This window comes from Cebus imitator, unplaced genomic scaffold (genome assembly GCF_001604975.1).
Source record: "Cebus imitator isolate Cc_AM_T3 unplaced genomic scaffold, Cebus_imitator-1.0 Scaffold9, whole genome shotgun sequence".
In the NCBI taxonomy this organism is placed as follows: domain Eukaryota; kingdom Metazoa; phylum Chordata; class Mammalia; order Primates; family Cebidae; genus Cebus; species Cebus imitator.
Genome location: NW_016107324.1, coordinates 1,557,201 through 1,583,617, shown reverse-complemented (window position 1 = coordinate 1,583,617; position 26,417 = coordinate 1,557,201). Strand labels below are relative to the sequence as shown.

General features: G+C 39.1%; 1 protein-coding gene across 1 annotated transcript; it reads right to left on the bottom strand.

Annotated features, from left to right (window-relative positions):
- Positions 1 to 496: 496 nt before the first annotated feature.
- On the bottom strand, positions 497 to 6,432 carry LOC108315206 (thyroid receptor-interacting protein 11-like). Its single transcript, XM_037744191.1, is given in 2 exon segments — positions 497 to 634; positions 637 to 6,432. Coding segments are annotated over 2 exon segments (5,913 nt in total). The 5' UTR covers positions 6,412 to 6,432.
- Between the last annotated feature and the right edge of the window lie 19,985 nt (positions 6,433 to 26,417).

The window sequence follows — 26,417 nt, the reverse complement described above, 5'->3', positions numbered from 1 at the left end:
ATAACCTTTCAGGGACAATCTTCTTGGCCTGTTCCCACAAAGTCCTCTAAAGATGACCAATATATGCTTCAGATCAACTTTTCACACTATGCAGAAAAGCCACTTCCTCATTTAAAAAAAAAAAAAAAAAAAAAAAAAACTCTTGATAAACCCCAATCTCTAGCTTAAATGGGCTTGGAAATCACAGAAGGAAATAAAAAGCTAACATACAGCTAGTGGTATTTTTGTTTCTGTGTATTTGTAAGCTAAGATAAAAGATAAATCTTCCTAGCTTAAATTAGGTCAAATCAGAAGGAATAAAGCAGATTATGTAACAAAACACTTGCTCCTGACACCTGCAGTTTCTAAAAACATTGGGAATATTTTTATTAAATTCAGAGGAAGCACAACTACAAACAAATACATGACCTTTTGCAAAAGGCCATTTTGTGATAAAGTACATACGTAAAGTGTTCATGGTTTATTTGAAGTGCTAGATTGTCTCTAGCTGAATCCTCTATTGCTTTAAAAGTTCTTTCAACGCAACTCCAGCACTGTTATCAGGTAACACTGGCAAAGGTGTAAATGTCGGCCAAACATCTGAGATGGGTTTCAAAAGGTGACACCAGGGCTCACCAGGTCCAAGTCCCCAAGTCCAGCTGGGTTAATAAGAGGCACAGTTGCTGAGCCAGGAGCCAAAAATGGATTTACGTCTGTTCCTTTACCAGACCTGGATCCTGCTGTATCTTTAAAACTTTCTGGTGCATTTGCATCTGGTGTTCTCCTTCCCGGTGAATCTAGAGGTTTCCTATCATGAACGGAAGGCTTTGGTGGTGGAACAGATGAAGGAGATTCCGTTTCTAGAAATTTAACAAAAAGTTCTGAAAAAGAACTATGAAGCACAGATTGCTAATTTGATTTCCAAGGTGTGTTGGGAACACTTTCTGATCCTCCTCCAAGCCACCCAGTCAACCAGCTGGTAACACCGCCCTGATTGTCATGAAACAACTGCTCCATCTCCTCCCTTCTCACACCCAGGATGCTCCCCATCAACCGTAACACTTCATGACGCTGATTTTTCGGTGCCTGGAAATGACCGATGAAGAGGTTTCTCATTAGGACTTTGTCCACTTTTCCTTCTGAGGTGTTTGCTAAGTTCATCAATTTCTTTTGAGCATCATCCAGCATTTCTGGTCGGATCTCATTTTGTTTTCTAAGTTCTTCAATTAGTTCTGTAAGTCTTGATGCTGAATCCAATGAAGCATTTGCTTCATCCAAACGTTCCTGTAATGATAACACTTTTCTTTCTAGATGTTCCTCCTTTTTCTTCCATTCGGCTCTAAGATGTTTTTGCTTTTCTAGCTCAGCAGAACACATAGCTTTTTCCTCTTGTTGGAAACACTGCAGTACCATCTGCAGGTTGGCCAGTGACACAGCACACTGCTTTACCTCTTCCCAAGAGGCAGAAAGCTGCAGCACACTTTCATCCCTTTGCTTGGAGACTACATTCAGTTGTTCTTGCAATGATTCTACCTGCACCCTGGCTTGATGGCTTGCATTTTCCATTGCATCAGAGGATGAAACTAGCTTTTCCTCCAATACTGTGACTTTCTTTCTTAGTTTAGCCTCTCTATCTTCTGCGGCCAAAGCCGCACGGGTATAAGAATCTTCTGATTCTAGAAGATGGTTACGCAATCTCTCTAGCTCCTGGTTTGACTGAAATTTGTTGTCACGTAAACGCTGAACCTCATTCTGGAGGGCAGTGTTTTCCATTTGCTTTTGTTTCAGGGACAACATGACTTGGTCTCTCTCCTGTTGAAACACAACTATCTTCTCCTGCATTGATTTAACTGCATTTACAAGCTGATTTAACTCCCCAATCTTGCCCTGTTCTTTTTCTTTCAATAGCTCTTCAAAAGCAAGGGCCTTCTCCTTCACTGAATGGCACTCAAACTCTTTTTCTCGCAGCATCGCGGAAAACTTCATGTTAGTCTCTTGCAATGCTTGATACTCGGTTTCCTTTTCTCTGGATGTTTCTACTATGTTTTCATTTTCTCCTTTTAGTTTGCCAATGTCCATCTCTAGAATTAATATTCTTTCCTTCAGGTTTTTTACTTCCTGTCTCAAAAGTTTGTTTTCATTTACTTTGTTAGTGAAATTTTCGTTGGAAGAAAGTAGTTGATTACTTTTGGCTTTGATTAAGATGTCTTTCCCCTTAAGTAACTTTTGCAAAACATCTTGTTTCTCCTTTAGCTGCTTAATTTGTGAGTCAGTTTTTTTGTGTTCTTTTCTTTCTTGCTCTGAGGTGGCAGCAACTGAATCAGACAATCTCTGATTATTTGCCTGGAGTGTTCTAATTGTTGCATCTTTTTCCTGTAGTGATTTTCTGAGCTCTTCTAGCTCTTGCTGTAGCAATTCAGAAGATTCATTCAATATATCAGACTTAGTTGCTCTAAGAGACTCTGCTGACTGGGGAGTCAGCAATGATGCTGAAGACAGCTGGGATGAAATAATACCAAGTTTTCCTAAAAGAAGATCCTTGGTATTGCAAAGCTCCCCAATGCTGTGCTGAACTTGTGCTAATTCCTGCCTCAAGTTTTTGAGTTTGGTCTCGTTCTGCTCGTAACTTTGGATCAGGCCAGTGTAGTCCACTTGTAATTTAGAATTATGATCACTGTCAACCAAAACTCGTGCCTGCAGTTGGTGAAGTTCTTCCTGAAGCTGGGCGGACTCATGTTGCATATTTTGGACTGTGGTCATCACCTGCTGTTTCCACTCTTCCATTTTCTTTACTTGCTGTTTTAACTTGACACGTTCGTGTAAGAGCTCCTCAAATTGATGACTACTAACACCTCCAACCTCATTAACAGTGCTGGATGTTTGCAAAACTGCCAATAAGGTCTGACATTTTTGACTTAATGCGTCTGTTTCGATGTCTTTCTCTCGAATGATACGTGATAAATTCTGAAGAGTTTCTCTAAACATATCTTGGCCACTACTTTCAAATCTAGTGGACACTTTTTTATTTTCATCTTGCAGTTTGATGAGAGCTGCTTCTTTGGCAGCAACTATATCCATCGTTCTGTGATATTCTCTTTTTAGATGGCTATTTTCCCTAGCCTTCTCATTCAAAACAGTGAATAGCTCTTCTCTTTCCATAGCATAGGCCTGCAGTTGCTGTTGAAGGTAAACAACATCTTGAGTATAGGAAGTCGAAGGCGTTCTAGCCTGAAGAGCTTGTATCTCCAAATCTTTCTGCTGAATGATCTGACTTAGTTTACCAACTTCATGTTTGGACAACTGATCGATCTGTTTAGTTAAAGCTATATTCTTTTCATTTATAAGTTTAATCTCCAGTTCTCGCTCTTCGATTCCTTTCATTAATCTTTCCGTTTCAGCTTTGGATAAATCGTGCTCACTTCCTTTTTTTATATTAAGGCTCTCAACTTTGGTTTCTTGAAAAACATCAGAGCTATCTGTTTGAATCTTCTGCTTTTCTTCATAAAACTGGGTTTTGATCAGTTCCATTGTTTTTTGCAAACACTTAGCTTCCTCATTGTTCTCTAAACAGAGCTGGGTGTGCCTGGCGTTCCTTTGCTCGTGCTGGTGTCTCAACTCGTCCATGTCCTTCTGCTCTTGTAAAGACTGAAGTAGTTGCATCTTACTCTGGTTTTGATCTTCAGCTATCTTTGGATAGTGTTCAGTTTCCTCCTCAAGATGATCCTTGATCATGTTCAGTTGAGATACCTCAGATTCTAGTTCAGTAACACTATCAAGGGTTTTTGGATCAGCCACGGGTGCAGTTCGACTCTGCTGATCCCCAAGCCGGTCCAGTTTTTCTTGCAGATGATTATTTTCTTCTTTCATGGATCCAAGACTTCTGTCCCTTTCCCGTATGGTCTGTCCTAAAATCTCATGTTTTCTTAAGGCCTGAGAATATTTATCCAATTCCTCCTGCAACTTTGAACTTTTTTCTTGAAGGTTTTCAATAAAAATTTCTTTCTCGTTTAAAAGTTGTGTCATTTGCTTCTGCTCTTCTAGACTAGATGACAAAATGTCCTTAATTTTTTTATGATCAGTATCCATTTGTCCAATATTCTTTTTGAGTTCTGCTATTTCAATGTCTTTCTTTTGATTGAGTTTAATTAAATGCTGACGTTCCAGCTGCAAGGTAGAGGTATTCAAGTTACCTGCATTTGACAAGTCTTCAGTGGTTTTCTCATGCTCGTTTGTTTCTTCCAACAGCTTCTTTTTAGCCTGACGCAATTCTGCTTCTATCTCTCCTTTTTCCATTGTTAGAGTCTCCACAATGGTGTTTTTTTCAAGAGAAAGCTGATTGCTATTAGCAATATATTCTTCCAGCTGATGCCTCAGATCTTCACATGCTGAAACTAACTTTCCATTTTCCATGTTGACATCAAAAGCAACTTTCTTTAAATTTTCATTGAGCTGCTCTAATTCTGAAAGACTTTGCTTTAAGTTTCTCACTTCGGCGTCTTTTTCTTTAATTAAGTTGTCCTTAAGATTACTACTAGAGTCTTGATTTAAAGAGTGAGTTAACTCATTCCTGACTCTAGAAAGCTCCTCGTCATTTTGTCTAATATACTCTTTAAGTTCCACATTCTCCTTCTGGATGCTTACATTATTTTTTTGTGATTTATTTAGCTGATCTACTAAATCTTCTATTTTGTCCTCAAGTTTCTGCTTGGTTAAATGTAAATCATTTAGGGCCATTTCACTTTGAAGTAATGTTTCTTTTTGTGCATCTAACTCTTTAGTAATGTCCATTTTATCATCTTCAAGTTGATGGACTTTCTTTTTTTCATCATTTAGATCTTGTTTCAGTTTACTGATGATGTTATCTCGTTCATTTTGTTGTTTTGATAGCTGATCTTTTATCAAAAGCATGTGCATTTTAGCATCTTGATTCTGTCTGTCCAATTTTTCGATCTTAGCTATCAGGATTTTCTTTTCACGAATACTCTGATTGAGTTCTTGTTCCTTTGCTTCCAAATTAAGTCTTAAATTGTATAATTCTGAATCCAAACTTACGTCTCTTGTAGCTGTACTTTTAATTAGTTCACATGCATTGTTTGATTTTAAAAGTGATATCTGAAGTTCTTCTTTTTCTTGACTCAGTAATGACTTCTCTTTTTCTAGGTCTTCAATATGCATTTTAAGTTTCAGATTGTCTTCAACAAGACTGTTATCCTGGTTTAAACTACTCAATCTCATTATTTCATTTTTGGCATCAGACAGTGCTTGTTGTAGCCTGAACACTTCCTCCATCGATGCACTCTGTGCAATAATTCTTTCCTCTTCTGTCACGGTATCACTTTGCTTCATACCATAGGGCTGCAATTCACTACACTCCAATTTCAAGTTTTCACATTCTTCTATTATTTGTCTCTTTTCCACATTTAGCTGTTTTTGTTGTTTCCTCAAAATACCTCTATCATTTTCTGCAGAAGACAATTTTTTATTTATATCTTTTATTTTATCCTCAAGTTCTTCCATTTTTTTGGTAGACTCCACTTTTTCTGCTTGTAGAAATCGAATAATTTTTTGCATCTCATCGATTTTAGAGCGATCGGTTTCTGTAGCTCCAAGGCCACCTTGTTGTAACAGATTTGTGAGTTCTTCAATTCGTTCTTCATAGTCGCTTAATTCTTCTTGACTTATTTCTGTCAATTTCTGTTGGTGCACATTCTGCAGTACTGACATTTCATGTTGATGGTCATCTATTTCCTGACTTCGGTTCCGTTTCAGTTCCTTAATGATACTTTGTAGTTTGTTTCTTTCTCTTTGAGCAGAGCTATGTGTTTCTCGTGCTGTTGAAGTGTGACCAATATCCCTCCAATAGACAACTTCAGACTCAAGTCTTGAAACTTCATTTGGGAGTTGGCTTATTTCTTGTCCGGACAAAATTATATCATTAAAGTCCATGTCATCATCATGGAAAGCTGAAGGATGATGACTAATCCCATAAGCGAAAGAAGATGCAGTGGTTGCTGGTACACCGCCAGCTCCTGAAGGTACTGACTGAGCAGCCGACTGCAGTTTCAGCATCTGGTCCTGGAGCACAGTATGTCTGGCTTTAAGATGGTGGATTTTTACCTCTTTTTGTTGAAGTCGATTTCGGTAACTTGTAGATTGCTGTTTTCGTTTGAAGCTCTGACGCTTCATGTTTCTCTTCATGTAAGAAATACAAAGTTTCTTACGCCTTTTATTCTCTGATCTCAAGATTGGATGAATGGTTTCAATTTCCTTTGTCGTCAAATCAGGTAATTCTGCTTCCACTTCCTCCGTGCCCCCCGTCAATATAAACTTTGTAAAGTTTGAAATCTGACCAGCGAGGGAAGCCAGGTTGCCCCTGACTTGACCCAGAGACTGGCCCCATCTGGAGCCGAGGCCCCCAAACCAGGACGACATCGCGGTGAGTTTAGCTGCCGACCCGGTCCACTCGGAAAAAAAAGCATTTAGCGCTGTCGGACGATCCGACCAAATATCCTTGAACGCCTCCCTTCACAAGACTAGTTCAAATGCGCAGGATTCCACAACAAAGCGGGGTTCCCAAGCAACATGGGCTCCAGGTTCTGCTGAGGAACACAGAGGCCTGGCCTGGGACTTTACCAGGGGCCCTCCTCTAGTGACGCCGTCACCCACACGGGGCCTTCTGCTCATTCCCACCATCCAGATTGGGCCAGTTCTACTTCTGCTTTAGTGACTCTCCCCAGTTCCATGGGCAATTCCTGCCAACTCACCAGCCGCCATGACACTCGCCAACAATTTTTTTTTTTTTTTAATTTAAGTTCTGGGATAAATGTGCAGAATGTATTTCACTTCTTGAGGCTGGTTTTGTTTCACTCAGCATAACTCCCTTGAGATCCATCCAAGTTTTTGGATGTATCATTGTTTTTTCCCTTTTTATTATTGAGCATATGCTCCAGTTATATCACTTAGTTTTAACAGCTAAGATATCTATTTAAAGATATCATCTTAAAACTAAACATTTCCTTACATAAACTCATACAACTTTCATGTAAGTGTTAAACCATAAGCTGCATCTGCATAAGTATACTTAACATCACTAAACATGCCACTTCCTGAAATAATGAGGTACAGCAATCCAAGAGTTAACTATTCTCATGATGGTGGCCACTGAGGGCAATGAAACCACTTTGATAGCACAAGTATCCAGATGTCTGAAACTTAAGAGATTATTTCTTCAATTTTTTAATACACCCATCATAAAAGAGTCCTGACTTGAAACTTAACTGTATCGTTCATATTTTTATTAGTTGCTGAACTTGTACATTTAAAAAGATATTTCTTGCAAATTTTGTAAATTGTAATATGCCTTTAAAATAGAAGATTTATAGAACAAAGAAAGATGAAAAATGAGATAAATTCAAATATGTAAATAGGTCTGGCTCAGGCCAGAACTAAATTTGGTTGTTTGCAAGTTTTGCTGTGATTAGTTGTAGTTTCTAATACATTTGGAAGACTGGAAGTCTTAATTACATGTTGAGGGGTGAAACAAGATGTTTTGCAAAAGTTATTTGAGGGAAAAGACATCTTAATTAAAGCCAAAAGTGATCAATTACTTTCTTCCAATGAAAATTTCTCTAACAAAGGAAATGAAAACAAACTTTTGAGGCAGGGAGTCACAAACCTGAAGGAGAGAATATTAATTCTAGAGATGGACATTGGCAAACTAAAAGGAGAAAATGAAAACATAGTAGAAACATCCAGAGAAAAGGAAACCGAATATCAAGCATTGCAAGAGACTAACATGAAGTTTTCTACGATGCTGCGAGAAAAAGAGTTTGAGTGCCATTCAGTGAAGGAGAAGGCTCTTGCTTTTGAAGAGCTATTGAAAGAAAAAGAACAGGGCAAGATTGCGGAGTTAAATCAGCTTGTAAATGCAGTTAAATCAATGCAGGAGAAGATAGTTGTGTTTCAACAGGAGAGAGACCAAGTCATGTTGTCCCTGAAACAAAAGCAAATGGAAAACACTGCCCTCCAGAATGAGGTTCAGCGTTTACGTGACAACAAATTTCAGTCAAACCAGGAGCTAGAGAGATTGCGTAATCATCTTCTAGAATCAGAAGATATCTTGTACCCGTGAGGCTTTGGCCGCAGAAGATAGAGAGGCTAAACTAAGAAAGTCACAGTATTGGAGGAAAAGCTAGTTTCATCCTCTAATGCAATGGAAAATGCAAGCCATCAAGCCAGGGTGCAGGTAGAATCATTGCAAGAACAACTGAATGTAGTCTCCAAGCAAAGGGATAAAAGTGTGCTGCAGCTTTCTGCCTCTTGGGAAGAGGTAAAGCAGTGTGCTGTGTCACTGGCCAACCTGCAGATGGTACTGCAGCATTTCCAACAAGAGGAAAATGCTATGTAGTCTGCTGAATTAGAAAAGCAAAAACATCTTAGAGCTGAATGGAAGGAAAAGGAGAAATATCTGAAAAGAAAAGTGTTATCATTACAGGAATGTTTGGATGTAGCAAATGCTCATTGGATTGAGCATCAAGAGTTACAGAACAAACTGAAGAACTTAGAAAACAAAATGAGGTCCAACCAGAAATGCTGGATGATGCTCAAAAGAAATTGATGAACTTAGCAAACACCTCAGAAGGAAAAGTGGACAAAGTCCTAATGAGAAACCTCTTCATTGGTCATTTCCACACACCCAAACATCAGCGTCATGAAGTGTTACGGTTGATTGGGAGCATCCTGGAGATGAGAAGCAACTTCAGCAAAGTCTCAGGATACAAAAATCCATGTGCAAAGATCACAAGCATTCCTATACACCACCAATAACAGACAAACAGAGAGCCAAATCATGAGCAAACTCCCATTCACAATTGCCACAAAGAGAATAAAATACCTAGGAATCCAACTAACAAAGGATGTGAAGGACCTCTTTAAGTAGAGATACAAACCATTGCTCAAGGAAATAAGAGAGGTCACAAACAGATGGACCTTCCATACTTACGGTTAGAAAGAATCAATATCATGAAAATGGCCATACTTCCCAAAGTAATATATAGATTCAGTGCTATCCCCATCAAGCTACCGTTGACCTTCTTCACAGAGCTGGAAAAAAACCACCTTAAACTTCATATGGAGCCAAAAAAGAGCCCACGTAGCCAAGACAATCCTAAGCAAAAAGAACAAAGCTGGAGGCATCACACCACCTGACTTCAAACTATACTACAAGGCTACAGTAATCAAAACAGCATGGTACTGGTTTCAAAACAGAGATATAGACCAATGAAACAGAACAGAGGCCTCGGAAGTAACACCACACAGCTACAACCATCTGGTGTTTGACGAGCCTGACAAAAGCAAGCAATGAGGAAAGGATTCCCTGTTTAATAAATGGTGTTGGGAAAACTGGCTAGCCATGTGCAGAAAGCTGAAACTGGACCCCTTTCTTTCACCTTACACACAAATTAACTCCAGATAGATCAAAGATTTAAATATAAGAACTAACACCATAAAAAGCCTAGAAGAAAACCTAGCCAGTACCATTCAGGACATAGGCATAGGCAAGGACTTCATGACTAAAACACCAAAAGCAATGGCAACAAAAATCAGAATAGACAAATGGGATCTAATTAAGAGCTTCTGCACAGCAAAAGAAACAATCACAGGAGTGAACCGGCAACAAACAAAATGGGAAAAAAGTTTTGCAAGCTCCTCATCTAACAAAGGACTAATATCCAGATCAACAAAGAACTAACGCAGTTTTACAAGAAAAAAACAAACGACCCCATCCAAAAGTGGGTGAAGGATATGAACAGATAATTTTCAAAAGAAGACATTTCTGTGGCCAACAAACGTATGAAAAAAATGCTAACCATCACTGGTCATTAGAGAAATGCAAATCAAAACCACATTGAGATACCATCTCACGCCAGTTAGAATGGTGACTATTAAAAAATATGGAGACAACAGATGCTGGTGAGGATGTGGAGAAACAGGAACACTTTTAGAATGTTGGTGGGAGTGTAAATTAGTTCAACCATTGTTGTAGAGAGTCTGGCGATTCCTCAAGGATCTAGAAATAGAAATTCCATTTGACCCAGCAATCCCATTAATGAGTATATACCCAAAGGATTATAAATCATTCTATTATAAAGGAACATGCACACATATGTTCATTTGGCACTGTTTACAATAGCAAAGACCTGGAACCAACCGAAATGCCCATCAATGATAGAATGGATAAAGAAAATGTGGCACATATACACCATGGAATACTATTCAGCCATAAAAAAAGATGAGTTGATGTCCTTTGTAGGGACATGGATGAATCTGGAAACCATCATTCTCAGCAAGCTGACATAAGAACAGAAAACCAAACACCACATGTTCTCACTTATAGGTTGGTATTGAACAATGAGAACACATGGACACAGGGAGAGGAACACCACACACTGGGATCTGTTGGGGGGTGAGGGGGCAGGGGAGGGATAGCAGGGGGTGGGAAGGTTAGAGAGGGATAACATTGGAAGAAATGCCTGAATGATGGGGGGACAGAGGCACCAAAGCACCATGGCAGGTGTGTGTCTATGCAACAATCCTGCGAAATCGCCACATGTACTCCAGAACTTAAAGTATAATAATTTTTAAAAATTTTAGAAAATTTGCAGCCTGATGATGCCATAGAAAAGAAAAACCTATTTTCTGAAGAGAAATTCAAGCCAGCTGCAGAAATTTGCATAAGTAATTAGGACCCAAATGTTAATCACCAAGACAATGGGGAAAATGTCTCCAGGGCATGTCAGAAGTCTTTATGGCAGCGCCTCCCATCATAGGTTCAGAAGCCTAGAAGGAAAACATGGTTTTGTGGGCCCAGCCCAGGGCCTTGCTGTCTTGAGACTTTGTACCTTGTGACCCATCCATGCCTAAAAGGAGCCAAAGGTATAGCTCAAAACTTTGCTTTAGAGGGTGCAAGCCCCAAGCCTTGGTTGTTTACATGTGGTATTGGGCCTGTGAGTACACAGAAGTCAAGAACTGATGTTTGGGAAATTCGTCTAGATTTCAGATGATGTATGGAAATGCCTGGATGTCCAGCTAGAAATTTGCTGCAGAGGTGGCGCTCCCATGGAGAACCTTTGCTAGGGCAGTGTGGAAGGGAAATGTGGGGTGGGAGCCCCACACAGTCCCCACTGGGATACTGCCTAGTGGAGCTGTGAGAAGATGGCTACCATTTTCCAGACCCGAGAATGGTAGATACACTGACAGCTTGCACTGTGCACCTGGAAAAGCTGTGGACACTCAATGCCAGCCCGTGAAAGCAGCAGGGAGGGGGGCTGTAACCTGCAAAGCCACAGAGATGGAGGTGTCCAAGGCTGTGGGAGCCCACCTCTTGCATCAGCATGACCTAGATGTGAGACATGGAGTCACATGGAACTTTAAGGTTTAATGACTGCCCAGCCAGATTCTGGACTTGCATGGGACCTGTAAACCCTCTGTTTTGGCTAATGTCTCTCATTTGAAACAGGAACATTTACCCAATGCCTGTATCCCCATTGTATCTTGGAAGTAACTAACTTGCTTTTGATTTTACAGGCTCCTAGGCAAAAGGATTTCCCTTGTCTGAGATGAGACTTTGGACTCCAACTTTTGAGTTAGTGCTGGAATAAATTATGACTTTGTGGGATGTTGGGAAGGCATGATTGGTTTTGAAATGTGAAAGGTACATAAGATTTGACAGGGCCCAGGCTGGAATGACATGGTTAGGGTTTGCATCTCCAACCCGAATCTCATTTTGAATTATAATCCCCGTAATGCCCATGTGTAAAGGCAGAGACCAGGTGAAGGTAATTGGATCATAGGGGCAGTTTCCCCCATGCAGTTTACATGATAGTGAGTAAATTCTCACAAGGTCTGATGGTTTTATAAGTGTTTTGTATTTCTTCCTGCGTTCGTTCTCCTTCCTGATGCCTGTGAGGAAGTGCCTTGTTTCCCCTTCCGCCATAATTGTAAGTTTCCTGAGGTCTCCGGCCATGCAGAACTGTGAGTCAATTAAACCTTTTTCCTTTAGAAAGTACCCAGTCTCATCTCAGGCAGTTCTTTATAACAGTGTGAAAATGGATTAATACTGTGTGTGTGTGTAAATGTGTGATAAACACTTAGCCTTACATACACACATACATATCTACACACAAAGGTAAGTGACATGTGGAAAAACAGTGACACTAGGAAAGACAAAGTGTATCTGTATTGTAAAAGAGATACTGAAAGGGTACAGTTGGTCCCCCACCCATCTGCTCTCACAGGGATAGTGCGTCTTTAACACAGATGCTATGGATGAGCCACCTGAAAGATGAGGGTAAATTTCACCCTCCTCTCACTTAGTCCTTTCACATCTTGAGTTAATCATATTCATTTTTTAAAAAAGCACAACTATTTCTTTCGCATAGGCAGAGAAGGCTCTAAGTCTATAAAATGAGCCCCTTAGGGATAACACAAAGAATGGACGTCAAGCAGTAACAGGTTGTTGGTGTTATTCCTTACGTGTACTTACAAATAATTTCCCGCCAAATCTGGGTTGCTGGGATACACAGTGGTGGATTTCTTACCCCTTTGTGTATCCAACGACCTGGCAGCTTCTTTTCTAAGTTGGTATGGAGTTCCACCTAAAATGCATTTTGGATTTATGGATAGAATCATTAATTAGTATCAGAAATTCTTACATGCACAGAGACAATCATTACTACAGCAAAACAAAAACTGATTCTTACTTCCTGACTTCTGCACAGCAGCTGTGCTGACCTCTCACTTTCCTTTCAGAGGATTCTAGGAGAGGACTAAATGACCCCGAATGCATGCTACATGTCCCCTTCTGCAGTAGGTTCAGACATAGTTTTCAGAATGGGTGCAGAGAGTTGCTTAAGAAATAACTCAGGGGAAGTAGGAGGATGGCTTCCTGGTTTTCCAGTTGATGCTGTTTCTGATCCAAAACAAGGCACAGATAACATGGAGGTACTAGGACTTGTGCTGTTTGCTTTCAGGGAGCAGAGTTAACAGTATAGGATTGTGCTTTTCAGCTCAACCCCACTGACGCTGTAGTTGAGCAAGCTTCCCCAACACATTTTATTTGGTGCTATTGCTTGTATTATTCTTTCTATTTATTCCCCAAGTTATTTTAAAGAGCTATTAGGGCAGTTCGGAGGTATTGCTGACATACCTGCCATGACCCCTCTCCATATTGACCTACCTGGAATCCTGACCACCATCTTTGTGACAGTAATAACCTGTCATTAGCAATTCCTGCCTCTGAGCTTTTCTCCACTAAACCAAGATAATAGCAGATCACCATAGACACCATTTTCATTGTGGAAGAGCTAATAATAATGCTCCAACACCTTAGAAACAGCTTGAAGCACTTCATCATTTACTGCCCTTTGCTCAGGTTTTTCTTTGCTGGTTTTGAATAAACCGCTCCATCATCTGGAGGAATCTAATCACCCAGTAACAGGAATGATCCTTCCGGGAAAGGGGACCTTGAGACAGTGCCTTGGCCGTTTTCTCCAGTTCTGATGTGGCTCTTTGCTCTTGCTCGCCCCTCCTTTCAGGACGATGTCAATGCCCTGTTAAATCCTAACCATCTTTCAACACTGACTCACCTCAGTCCCTCCACGTAGGCTTCCCTTAATTATTTTTGCATTTTTTTTTCTGTACCTGATAATCATTTAATTGTTTTTGTTCCCTCAATGTTCCAATAGCTCTGTATCTCTGTATAATATACAGCCATGTCATACAGCATAGAATTTATGAATGATTTTAAGTTGATTTTTGATATTTAGTTTTATGAATGCCTAGCTGGTGTGCTAAGTAGACATGGTTTACTTAATAGGTATCACATCCCTCTGTTTCCTCTAGGCTCTCATGCTAAGTTGTACTGTACTTTCTACACAGTATGTGTTAAAACATTATTTCTCAATAAATAAATGCTAAATGTATGGCTGAATGAATAACAGAGAAGAAAGAATTGTAACAAGTAAAAGTGAAGAGATAAAGGTGAATAGAAGTTATATCTTAACATGATTTTTCTATCATTCAAATTGGCCAAAGTTTCTGAATGCATATAGTCAGCTGGTCACCAGACATCCTTGAAGCATCAAAAATGACCATTTGAATTTGAAATTGAAAAACAATCAAGTCAAAAGCATGAAAATAACTTGGTGTCATATGACAGAAAAGTACCTCACAAGATTCAATAGCCAAGGACCTAGGCCATGAAATTTTGACACCAAATTTTACATTAAGTTGTCCATAAAAATAAGAGAGTTGTCACAAGAGACCAAAACCACATAGATGCAATTAAAATTTCAATATAACTTATGCTGTGGGAACCCTGTGATTCCCTGAACAAAATGTAAGGAGCTGCTTTGAACAGTCACGCTAGGATGCCAGTGATGCTCTTGGTCCAGCTGCTAGCTACCTGGCTGGCCACATGTTAACATAACAAAAGATGCTCAGGCAATTTCTCAATTTCTCTGCTATGATTGTTCTAGGACATTTCTTTCATCATCTTTGATTACAACAGGTATTTCATCATCTTTTATTAGACCAGATAACATGCAGACACAGGATGTGACTCCTCAGGACTAAGGAAACATCCCTTCTAAATAACTGTGCTCTCAGAAAAAGAAGTAATGATAACGGTGTTAATTTCAGTAAGTTTCAATAGATGTAATGCAGACAATACCTAACTTAGGATGGTTCAACTCATGATTTTTTGACTTTATGATGGTGTGGAAATGACACACATTCAGTATAATCTATACTTCAAATTTTAAACTTTGATATTTTTCTGGGCTAGCGATATGTGCTAATCTCCTGGGAAGCCAGGCAGTGGCAGTGAGCCACAGAACCCAATTAGCCACATAAAAACAGCCCGACTTTACAGTGTAAGTGGTAAAAATTTATCATTGGCTTATTCCTACAAAATGCCCATTTTTGACTTACAATATTTTTAACTTATCATGAGTTTACCAGAACATAACATTATTATAAGTTGGGAAGCACTGTACTTACCTGCATAGCTATCCTCTTCAATCATGCATGTTTCCGGACCTCAGCAATGTCACCAACTGCCAAACTAATCTGAAGTATGACACAAAATTTAATCACTACAGTTTAATGGCCCATGTAAAAATGCATATAATGTTTATCTTAGTCCATTCAGACTGCTATAACAAAATATTTTAGGCTGGGTGACTTCTAAATAGCATAAATTTATTACTTAGAGACTCTGGCAGAGCTGGTTTCTGGTGACAGCTCATTCCTCATAGGGGGCACCTTCTGTGTGTTCCCACATGGCAGAAGGGCAAAGGAGCTAACAAGCTCCCTCACACTTCCTTTATAAGGGGACCAATTCCATTCGTGAGGGTTCCCCCCTCATGGCCTAATCAACTCCCAAAAGCCCCACCATCTACTGCCATCTTCTTGGTGATTAGGTTTCTATATACAAAGTTTGGATGGGACATAAAAATTCAAACCTAGCAAGGTCTCTGTGACTAAAATGGGAGAGTGGACATACAATCTACTAGCAGTCGCTGCAGAATACTTTGGTAATACACCTTATAGAAAGCTACAAGGCCTATATACGTCTGCAACAGTGATGGCCACATTCAGAGGTTCAGTACTCTTAAGTGTTATGAAAACTTAAGACACACAAATTAATCTGAAATTCATTTCATTTAAGATAAAAATCTGTTATTTTTTGAGAAGACAGGGATGATGTGATATGAGATGCAATTGGGTATATCCACACAGCATGGTAGGAAACTCCAGGAGTGTAGTAATTAAGGTAGACAAGCGTGATTTGACAACATGGAAAGAATACTAACCTGAGAGAATGACACATTTTATATCTTACATATGTTCAGAAGCAAAAGATATACCATAGAGGTGGGAGAGACTCCGGTGAGAAACCAGAAATTTATGGCTAGGTGGAATTAGCTGAGGGGAAGCTGTTAGCTCAGTTCTACTCAATCTGATGAAATTAGCTCATTTAACGCACTCATTTATTTTTTAGGTACTAAGTTTCTGACTTTGCTGAACCAGCATCTTACATGCTGCACCAGAAAGAAAAAGCCAGTGACTGCTCATGAGGAGTTTAAAGTCAAGTAAACTCCATAAGAAAATGGCTCTGTCAAGGTCACCACTGTATGCCCAGTGCTTCGTATAGAGCAGGGCACATAACAGGTGTACAAAACAGTCACGGAATGAATGAAGAGTGGGAGACTATATTCTAGGGCTTGCAAAGTAGCACTGAGAACTGGATATAGCCAGGAAATAGGTTTTACTGAGGAGAATTTTTTTCGGTTTTTCATCGGCAATCCTTCAGTCAGGTCTTCTCACCAATTTATAGCAGCCTCCATCAAAACCAAACATCTCTGATTTCTGCCATGTGCAGAAGCTCACATCTATATCTCAGCATTAGGAGGCTGAGGTGGGAGGATCACTTGAGCCCAGGACTTCCAGACCAGCCTGGGCAGCAGAGCAAAACCTTATCTCTACAAAAACTAGGTGGGCATGGTGGTGAGCACCGGTAGTCTCAGCTACTAGGCAGGCTGAGATGGGAAGATCAGCTGAGACTGGGAGGTGGAGGCTGCAGTGAGCCATGATATTCCACTACAGTCAAGCCTGGGTCACAGACTTAAACCCTGTCTCAAAACAAATAAACAAAAAACCCAAACTAACCATCTCATACCTGCTGCTTCACATATTTTAGATACTTGCCTGGGCTCTGGAGACAGTTAAGCTTATAAGCCAGAGAAGAGATCAGTTATTAAATTTTAATGGTCACTAACATTTATCGAATGCTTATCATGTGCCAAGTACTGTTTTAAGTGCATTGTATTAGTTCATTTAATTTTTGCAATAATCTAGGAAGTAGGTTTCATTATTGTTATCTGTTTGTATGCTCAAAACTATGGTAACACAAGGAAAGAGCACCCAGTAGAGTAAAGTAATTGGAGAGGGATGGTGGTGAAGAAAGTCTGGCCTGAAGAAATGATATTTGAGCTGAGTTTTGAAAGCACAGCGTTAATCCATGGTGGGAGGTTTTCCAGGCAAAAGGAAGAGCCCGTACAGAGTCTAGGCAGCATGAAGGAAAGTGTGGCACACTCAGGGAGTGTACATTTCTCAGTAAATCCAAGGAATGGTGAGGAGCTGGGTAAGATATAGGTAAATCCAGGTCACAGGGACCTTTGCTTGCTATGCTGATCGGTTTGGACTGGATTAAAACTTTTGAGAGGCATGGAAAAAATATTTCAAAGAGCCACTGATGGGTTTAGTTTTTCATTATCAGAGCATCACTCTGGTGACCATCTGTAGGAGGAAATAGACAAAGCAGTGAGATAAGGTAGAGATGCTCTTGAGGCTGCTGCAGCCATTTGGATGAGGAACCATGACAGTCCAAGCCAAGTGGAAGCAGATGTGAAAGCCAAAGAATTGTTGAAAGAACTGAGGGAAAAAGCGGGAGAGTGAAATAGAGACTATCTATCTGCCAATGATCTGAGTAAGATGGCTGGGAGTTTCCACTGAGTGGCAGTGGAGATTCTGAAGGAAAGATAACATCAGTCTTGGCTCTGTTGGTTTTGATTTTCCTCCAGGACATCCAGGTAGAGATGCACACTGGGTGCCGGATGTGTGGATCTTCAGCATGGGGCCAGCCTGCACTACTGCTGAGCCCAATTCTCTTCTGGACAATTATCTCCCAAAACATAAACAGTTAAAAGAGAAGAATATGGGCTTTATGTCATTCCTCATTATTCCTAGTGCCAGCCTTTGTTTTTCTAAGTCACCAAAATAAAACTCTGGAGTTGCATCAAATAAGTGGATCAAAATACTTATGAGTCTGCATAATTTTTTTCCAGAAATGCTGCCTAGCACAGTCTCTGGTACATAGTCAGACTCAGGGAAAGTGTGTGGAATATGTGCGTGTGTGCATAAACGGATAAAGAAAAACTAGGCACAATAATGCCAATAAGGGCTCTCCATGGACCTACAGTGGACGCACCTCTGCCTGCATCAGCCAACATGCTCATGGCTTAAGCAGATTCTCTAGAGAATTCCACGTGGAAGGGCACTCTCATGTCTGCTGATAGTGTCTAGGCTTTGACTGGGTTCAAGGTGGCATCTGAATGTCACAGATGCCCTCTGCATGAGAGACTTTCCCACTTGAATCTCGTCAATGGTAAATTCGAGCATAGAGACAATATGTTCTGTAAAATTCTCTGCCTAACCTCTGACCCCCTCTCCAACTCCAAAGCATCACACACCTTCATCTTTATTGTCTTTTCCTGCTTCTAATTCTTCATAGCATTTTCACCCCCACAACATAATGCTACATGCTTATTTGTTTATTACCTAACTTCCTGACTAGTTTGTAATCACACTGGGACTGAATATTGGTCTGCTTTCTTCCCCAGTGTTTCACGGAACTTGTAACAGTTCCTGGCATTTAGTAGATTCTCAGTATTTGCCAAGTGCAGGAATCTTTGCACACCCTGAGCCTCTTGATGTGTCTGGTGCTCCCCAGGCACCAAATGAATGTTAAATAAATACATTTTGTAGTAGATCCTTCCTCATCTTCCCAGTGGAGGAAGATTAAAGAAGTTAAAAATAATTATTATGAAATGTTTCAAATGATCAACAATCAGAAAATACAAGAAAAAATTATTTACAAGTAAATTCATGAGGACAATTCGGGCAAATATTGTGAAACTAATAAGTAGTAAAAAGGACAGAAGTGGATATGTCAATTCATTCCTCAGAAGTGGGTTTAGGAAGGACTCTTGATAATTGATATTTCCTGTTATGATACTGATGGTCTGTATCAATGGAGAGCTGAAGTCACCCTGAAAACAGACAGCGAGGTACAAATAAAATGCAAAGTATACACAATGAAAAAATGTTTCCTGGAGAGTAGAATGATAAAAATTGTATTCAGAATACTTTTTAAAATTCATAGGTATATGGTTACTGAAATACAGTGATAAAATATTAAAAAACAGTCATCAATAGTATCTTTTTTGCATAAAGAATAAATTATCATGCATTGTACATAATTTGTTTTTTCTTTTTGAGATGAGTTTTGCTCTTTTTGTCCAGGCTGGAGTGCAATGGTGCAATCTCAGCTCACTGCAACTTCTGCCTCAGGGGTTCAAACGGTTCTCCTGCCTTAGCCTCCCAAGTAGTTGGGATGACAGGCATGAGCCACCACGTCTGGCCTCAACTTTTCACAATGGAAAAATTTACTGAACAAGATCCTATTTTTTGTAGGGTTCAAAAAAGGAAAATGATTATATAGCAGATGAAAAAAACTAAAGTATTAAAATACTGTTGTTATGTAATTATGCGTTTCCTCGACTATTCACATTTACATATAAATATATATTTCCATAATTCACAGTGACAAAATCAACTAATGATACAATTGCCTTACCTGAAAATTCAAGAGGATGTAAAAGCTGAGTCCAAAAGCCAAAAGAAGGAAGACAAATACAACTGCAGACCTCAACAAAGTTTTCAAAATTACCTCCAACATAACAATGAAAATTCCACAATTTTCAAATCTATGAAAATAAAAAAATATTTACTGACTTTTGTAGTCAAAGGGTATTCATTCAGTGAAAATATTTATCGTATTTTAAATCGGGTATTAGATTTCATAGATGAGATCATTGAGGCCACTTATTTTGAAAAAGATAACATTAATTGCATAATCATGTCTCATTTTCAAAGTGTTAAATTTTTTTCTTACTATTAATGTTACCTATTTTTGGATACAGGGTCTTGCTTTGACACCCAGGTTGAAACGCAGTGGTGTGATCATGGCTCACTACAACTTTGATCTCCCAGGCTCAGATGATTCTCCTATCTTGGCTTCCCAAGTAGCTGGGACCACAAGCGTGTGCCACCAAACCTGGCTAATTATTGAGTTTTGTTGTAGAGACAGGGTTTTGCCATGTTGCCCAGACTGGTCTCAAATTCCTAAGCTCAAGTAATCAGCCCACCTTGGCCTTTCAAAATGCTGGGATTACAGGGCTGAGCCAGGGCACCTGGCCCTAAGGTTATCTTAAATCATTTTACCACTTGGCAACTGGTAAATTGCCAAGTGGCAATCATTACCTCAATTGAAGTAGGAGAGAAAAATAACAGCTTCCCAGTATCAAAGAAAATGCAACCAATTTCTTAATAAAGAAATTAGAGAGATAAATGGTGTGCTTCATCAAGCAGAGATGAACTGAGTTCATTAACTGGAAGGCATCTAATGCAGGGCATACAACACATGATTTGCATTTTATCCTTTTATCTCCTTCAGTTTTCTTTTCTACCCATTATCTTCTATATTGGGAAATGTCTGGATAGATAATGAGTTTTTCACCTGGTCACTAACTTGTACTTTGCTGTTGGCAAAGATGACTTGTTACAAGAGGAAATTACAATGTTATAAAGCTGAAAGGGACTTCAGCTAAGTTCACAGAGATATCTGTAACTCACCAAGGCCACTAACAATGATGGTGCCAAGGATGTGGCAGTGCCTGAGCTTGTCTTAAATCCTCTTATTCCTTAGCCACTGCCTTTCTCCCCACACCATGTCCTCTCCAAGAGGCCACACTCAACTTTCTGTCACTGTGCTCATGACACAGTAATGCAAACGATATGGTAGAAAAAGCATGCTCCCTGGAGTCAGAAAGGCTTTGATTATAATGCCTATGTCTGGACTGACTAGCTGAGATCTTCAGCAAGTTACTGAACTCAGCGCTTCAGCTTCTTCTTTTAGACAATGCGAGTAATAACATTAGCCTCGTTATTGGAAAGATGTGAAATAACATGAAATTCAGTATTACCAACCGTCAGAGGCTACAGAACTCAGCCTTTTTTCCTCTCTAGAATTAAATTATTTGGGCTTATTTTTTCTTTTATACCACTTTGATCCCACATACTATGTATTAGTTCACTTTGAGTGTTTTAATGCAAAGTAAATGCTTACATTTAATATCAGGTAAAACAAGAACAGCCAATACTTTTCCCATCTACTTCCACCATTTAATCTATATTTGTCTAGGCCAATGTTCTTGACCTGGGCTCATCTGGCACCCAGGCAACATCTGGCATTGTCTGTTTTTCATCACAACTGGAGTGGGTAGTTACTACTGGTATCTAGTGGGTAGAAGCCAGTAGCCAGGAATGCTGCTAAGCATTTTACAATATACAAGACAGTCCCCCTTCAGGGAAAAAAAAATGGAGAAAGAATTATCTGGTCACAAAGTTCAATAGTACCAAGCGTGAGAAACTCTGGTCTACATTCTGAACTCTGGAATCATGCTCCAGCCTTTCCTTAATAGGGTATAAAGAATTCTTCACATTTTTAAACACCTAGAAAAGGAATACACCAGTTTCAAATTTACACCACTTATAATAGTCTGTCTTTAGATATTAAAAATGCTTAAAGGATGGGGAAATCATTCAAGCTTGTTTTACCTTTGAAGATACAAAATTAATCCAATAGAAGTAAATAGCCATTGCTCCACATCCCCACTGCACATGAGCTCGTATGGTATTTCAGTGAACAAGGGCAGCACAAAAATGATGCCCGTTGTGTAGATAATCCATTCAACAATATCGTTAATCTCCATAAAGTAATTCCTTTTCTGGGATAGAAAAGAATAAAAAATTACCACATATAGAGACCTTGCATCTATGGATGGTTATATATATGTACCCAGTAATAAAATTTTGTAGCTTTACAGCCATCTGGGGGATGTTTAGGACCAAGGAGTAACCTCATGCTATCCTGAATTGACTTCAGAGCCCCTGGGGATTGGATCGGTGTTGGAGATGGCCCAGGGTCCTCTGTTAACCTGGTGTTGTGGGAGTCTGATAGTGATGCCTAAGGAAATCCTACAAATTGTTGGGTTTTCCCTGTGGAGTCCACTCCACAATGATAAAAATGCAAAGCATTATTATCATCGAATTTATAAATGCAAATATCTATGTGCTTACATGATGCAACAAAGAAAATTTTCAGACAGGTGTCGTATAAAAGACATGTGATTTACAAAAATAAGACTCATAAAAATATACAAGAAATTATAAAAGACTTTACCTCCATACTGAGAAATGAAGGATTCATGCCATTTATCAGCCAAAAAAAGAACCCGCAGATAATTTATATATTTGGTTCTGATCTGAACTTGGCTCACTCATTAGAAAAGTAGAAGATAAAGTAAAAATTATGCTATAAAAAGTTCCAAAATTATATTAAAACTTGTACTTTTATTTAAGAGAAAAGCATTTCTGTTAAATTTCAAAGAAAGACCATTGGAAATGGAGCCTTGGGTCAAATAACTTCTTTATAAACATTTACATTTAAAATTATCAAGTTCAAAATCTAACCATTATGTTCGTAAAATCTTTAAAACTATGGAAGAGAAAAGACAGAAAGGATATTCATAATGACCATGTGTAGACAGGCAGGTCTTTACAGAACAGTAAAAGTGGAACATCTCTTTTATACATATATCAAACAGGCAGTGACCTTACCTAAAATCATATGACTTCTACATTTTGAAACATTTATGATTGGTATTACTTTAAGTTTACATAATATTTAATTAACCATTAACCATTTTTTAAATATACTTTTAAGTTCTGGGATACATGGGCAGATCTTGCAGGATTGTTACATAGGTATACATGTGCCATGATGGTTTGCTGCATGCATCCCGCCGTCACCTACATTAGGTATTTCTCCTAATGTTATCCCTTCCCAATCTCCCACCCCCTGCTATCACTTCCTTAACCCCCCTTCCCCCTAATAGGCCCCAGTGTGTGATGTTCCTCTCCCTGCGTCCATGTGTTCTCATTGTTCCACACCCTCTTATGATTGAGAACATGCAGTGTTTGGTTTTCTGTTCTTGTGTCAGTTTGCTGAGAATGATGGTTTCCAGATTCATCCATGTCCCTGCAAAGGACATGAACTCATCCTTTTTATGGCTGCATAATATTCCATGTTGTATATGTGCATATTTTCTTTATCTAGTCTATCATTCATGGGGCATTTGGGTTGGTTCCAAGTTTTTGCTATTGTAAACAGTGCCACAATTAACATACATGTGCATATGTTTTTATAATGGAACAATTTATAATCCTTTGGCTATATATCCAGTAATGGGATTACTAGGTCAAATAGTATTTCTATTTCTAGATCCTTGAGGAATCACCACACTGTCTCCTACAATGGTTGAACTAATTTACACTCCCACCGGCATTGTAAAAGTGTTCCTATTTCTCCACATCCTCTCCAGCATATTTTGTCTCCTAATGTCTCAATGATTGCCATTCTAACTGGTGTGAGATGGTATCTCAATGTGGTTTTGATTTGCATTTCTGTAATGACCAGTGATGATGAGCATTTTTTTATGTTTGTTGACTGCATAAATGTCTTCTTTTGAAAACTGTCTGTTCATATCCTTTGCCCACTTTCTGATGGAGTTGTTTGTTTTCTCTTGCAAATTTGTTTTCATTCTTTGTAGATTTTGGATATTAGCCCTTTGTCAGATGGGCAGCTTGCAAATATTTTTTTCCCATTCTGTTTGTTGCCAGTTCACTCTAATGATTGTTTCTTTGGCTATGCAGAAACTCTTAAGTTTAATTAGATCCCATTTGCCTATTTTGGCTTTTGTTGCCATTGCTTTTGGTGTTTTAGTCATGAAGTCCAGGCCTTTCCTATGTCCTGAATGGTTTTGCCTAGGTTTTCTTCTAGGCTTTTTATGGTGTTAGGTCTTATGTTTAAATCTTTAATCCATCTGGAGATAATTTTTGTATAAGGTGTAAGAAAGGGGTCCAGTTTCTGCTTTCTGCACATGGCCAGCCAGTATTCCCAACACCGTTTATTAAACAGGGAATCTTTTTCCCATTGCTTATTTTTGTCAGGTTTGTCAAATATCAGATGGTTGTAGATGTGTGCCAGTACTTACGAGGACTCTGTTCTGTTCCATTGGTCTATATCTCTGTTTTGGTGCCAGTAACATGCTGTTTTGATTACTGTGGCCTTGGAGTATAGTTTGAAGTCAGGTAGTGTGATGCCTACAGCTTTGTTCTTGTTTAGGCTTGTCTTGGCTGTGAGGGCTCTTTTTTGGTTCCAAATGAAGTTTAAGGTCAATAGTAGTTTGATGGGGATAGCATTGAATCTATAAATTACTTTGGGCAGTATGGCCATTTTCATTATATTGATTCTTCCTAACCATGAGCATGGAATGTTTTTCCATCTGTTTGTGTCCGCTCTTATTTCCTTGAGCAGTGGTTTGTAGTTACCCTTTATGAGGTCCTTCACGTCCCTTGTTAGTTGTATTCCTAGTTAATTTATTCTCTTTGCAGCAATTGTGAATGGGAGTTTGCTCATGATTTGGCTCTCTGTTATTGGTGTATAGGAATGCTTGTGATTGTTGCACATTGATTTTGTATCCTTAGACTTTGCTGAAGTTGCTTATTATCTTAAGGAGACTTGGGGCTGAGAAAATGGGGTCTTCTAAATATACAATCATGTCGTCTGCAAATAGAGATAATTTGACTTCCTCTTTTCCTAACTGAATACCCTCTCTTTTTTTTTCTTGCTTGATTGCTTTGGCCAGAACTTCTAATACTATTTTGAATAGGAGTGGTGAGAGAGGGCACTTTTGTCTAGTGCCAGTTTTCAAAGAGAATGCTTCTAGTTTTTGCCAATTCAGTATGATATTGGCTGTGGGTTTGTCATAAATAGCTTTTATTCTTTTGAGATACATTCCATTGATACCTAGTTTATTGAGAGTTTTTAGCATAAAAAAGCTGTTGAATTTTGTCAAAGGCCTTCTCTGCATCTATTGAGATAATCATGTGGTTTTTGTCTTTGTTTCTATTTATGTCATAGATTACATTTATAGATTTGCACATGTTAAACCAGCCTTGCATCCCCAGGATGAAGCCAACTTCATTGTGATGGATAAGCTTTTTGATGTGCTGTTGGATTCAGTTTGCTGGCATTTTATTGAAGATTTTTGCATCAATATTCATCATGGATATTAGCCTGTTTCAATAGCTGAATCAATCAAGGATATCAGAGATTTAAGATCAATTCAATGAAATAAAACAAGAAGGCAAGATCAGAGAAGAAAGAGTGAAAAGAAATGAACAAAGCATCTAAGAAATATGGGATTTATGAGAAAAGACCTTATCTACATTTGATCAGTGTACCTGAATGTGATGGTGAGAATGAAACCAAGCTGGAAAATACTCTTCAGGATATTATCCAGGAGAATTTTCCCAACCTAGCAAGGCAGACCAACATTCAAATCCAGGAAATACAGAGAACACCACATAGATATACCTCAAGAAGAGCAATCCCAAGGCATGTAATCATCAGATTCACCAGGGTTGAGATGAAAGAAAAAATGCAAAGGGCAGCCAGAGAGAAAGGTAGGATTAGCCAGAAAGGGAAGCCCATCAGACTCATAGCGGTTCTCTCAGCAGAAACCCTACAAGCCAGAAGAGACTGGGGGCTAATATTCAATATACTTAACGAAAAGAACTTTCAGCCCAGAATTTCATATCCAGCCAAACTAAGCTTCATAAGTGAAGGAGAAATAAAATCCTTTACAGACAAACAATTGCCGAGAGATTTTGTCACCACCAGGCGTGCCTTATAAAAGCCCCTGAAGTAGCATTAAACATGAAAAGGAACAACCAGAACCAGCCACTGCAAAAGCAAACCAAATGGTAAAGACCATTGACATAATTAATAAACTGCATCAACTAACAGGAGAAACAACCAGCTAGTATCAAAATGATAGGGTTAAATTCACACATAACAGTATTAACCTTAAATATAAATAGGCTAAATGCCCAAGTCAAAAGACACAGTCTGGCAAATTGGTTAAGAGTCAAGACCCTTTGGTGTGCTGTATTCAGGAGACCCATCTCATGTGCAAAGACACACATAGACTCAAAATAAAGGGATGGAGGAAGATTTACCAAGCAAATGGGAAGCAAAAAATATCAGGAGTTACAATCCTAGTCTCTGATAAGACAGACTTTAAATCAATAAAGATCAAAAGAGACAATGAAGGGCATTACAAAATGGTAAAGGGATCAATGCAACAAGAGCTAACTATCCTAAATATCTGTACACTAAATACAGGAGCACCCAGATACATAAGGCAAGTTCCTAATGACCTACAAAGAGACTTAGTCTCCCACATGATAACAGTGGGAAACTTAAAACAGTCCACTGTCAATATTAGACAGATCAACAAGACAGAAAATTATCAAGGATATCCAGCACTTGAACTCAGATCTGGAACAAGCAGACCTAACAGATATCTACAGAACTCCCCACCCCAAATCCACAGAATATACATCCT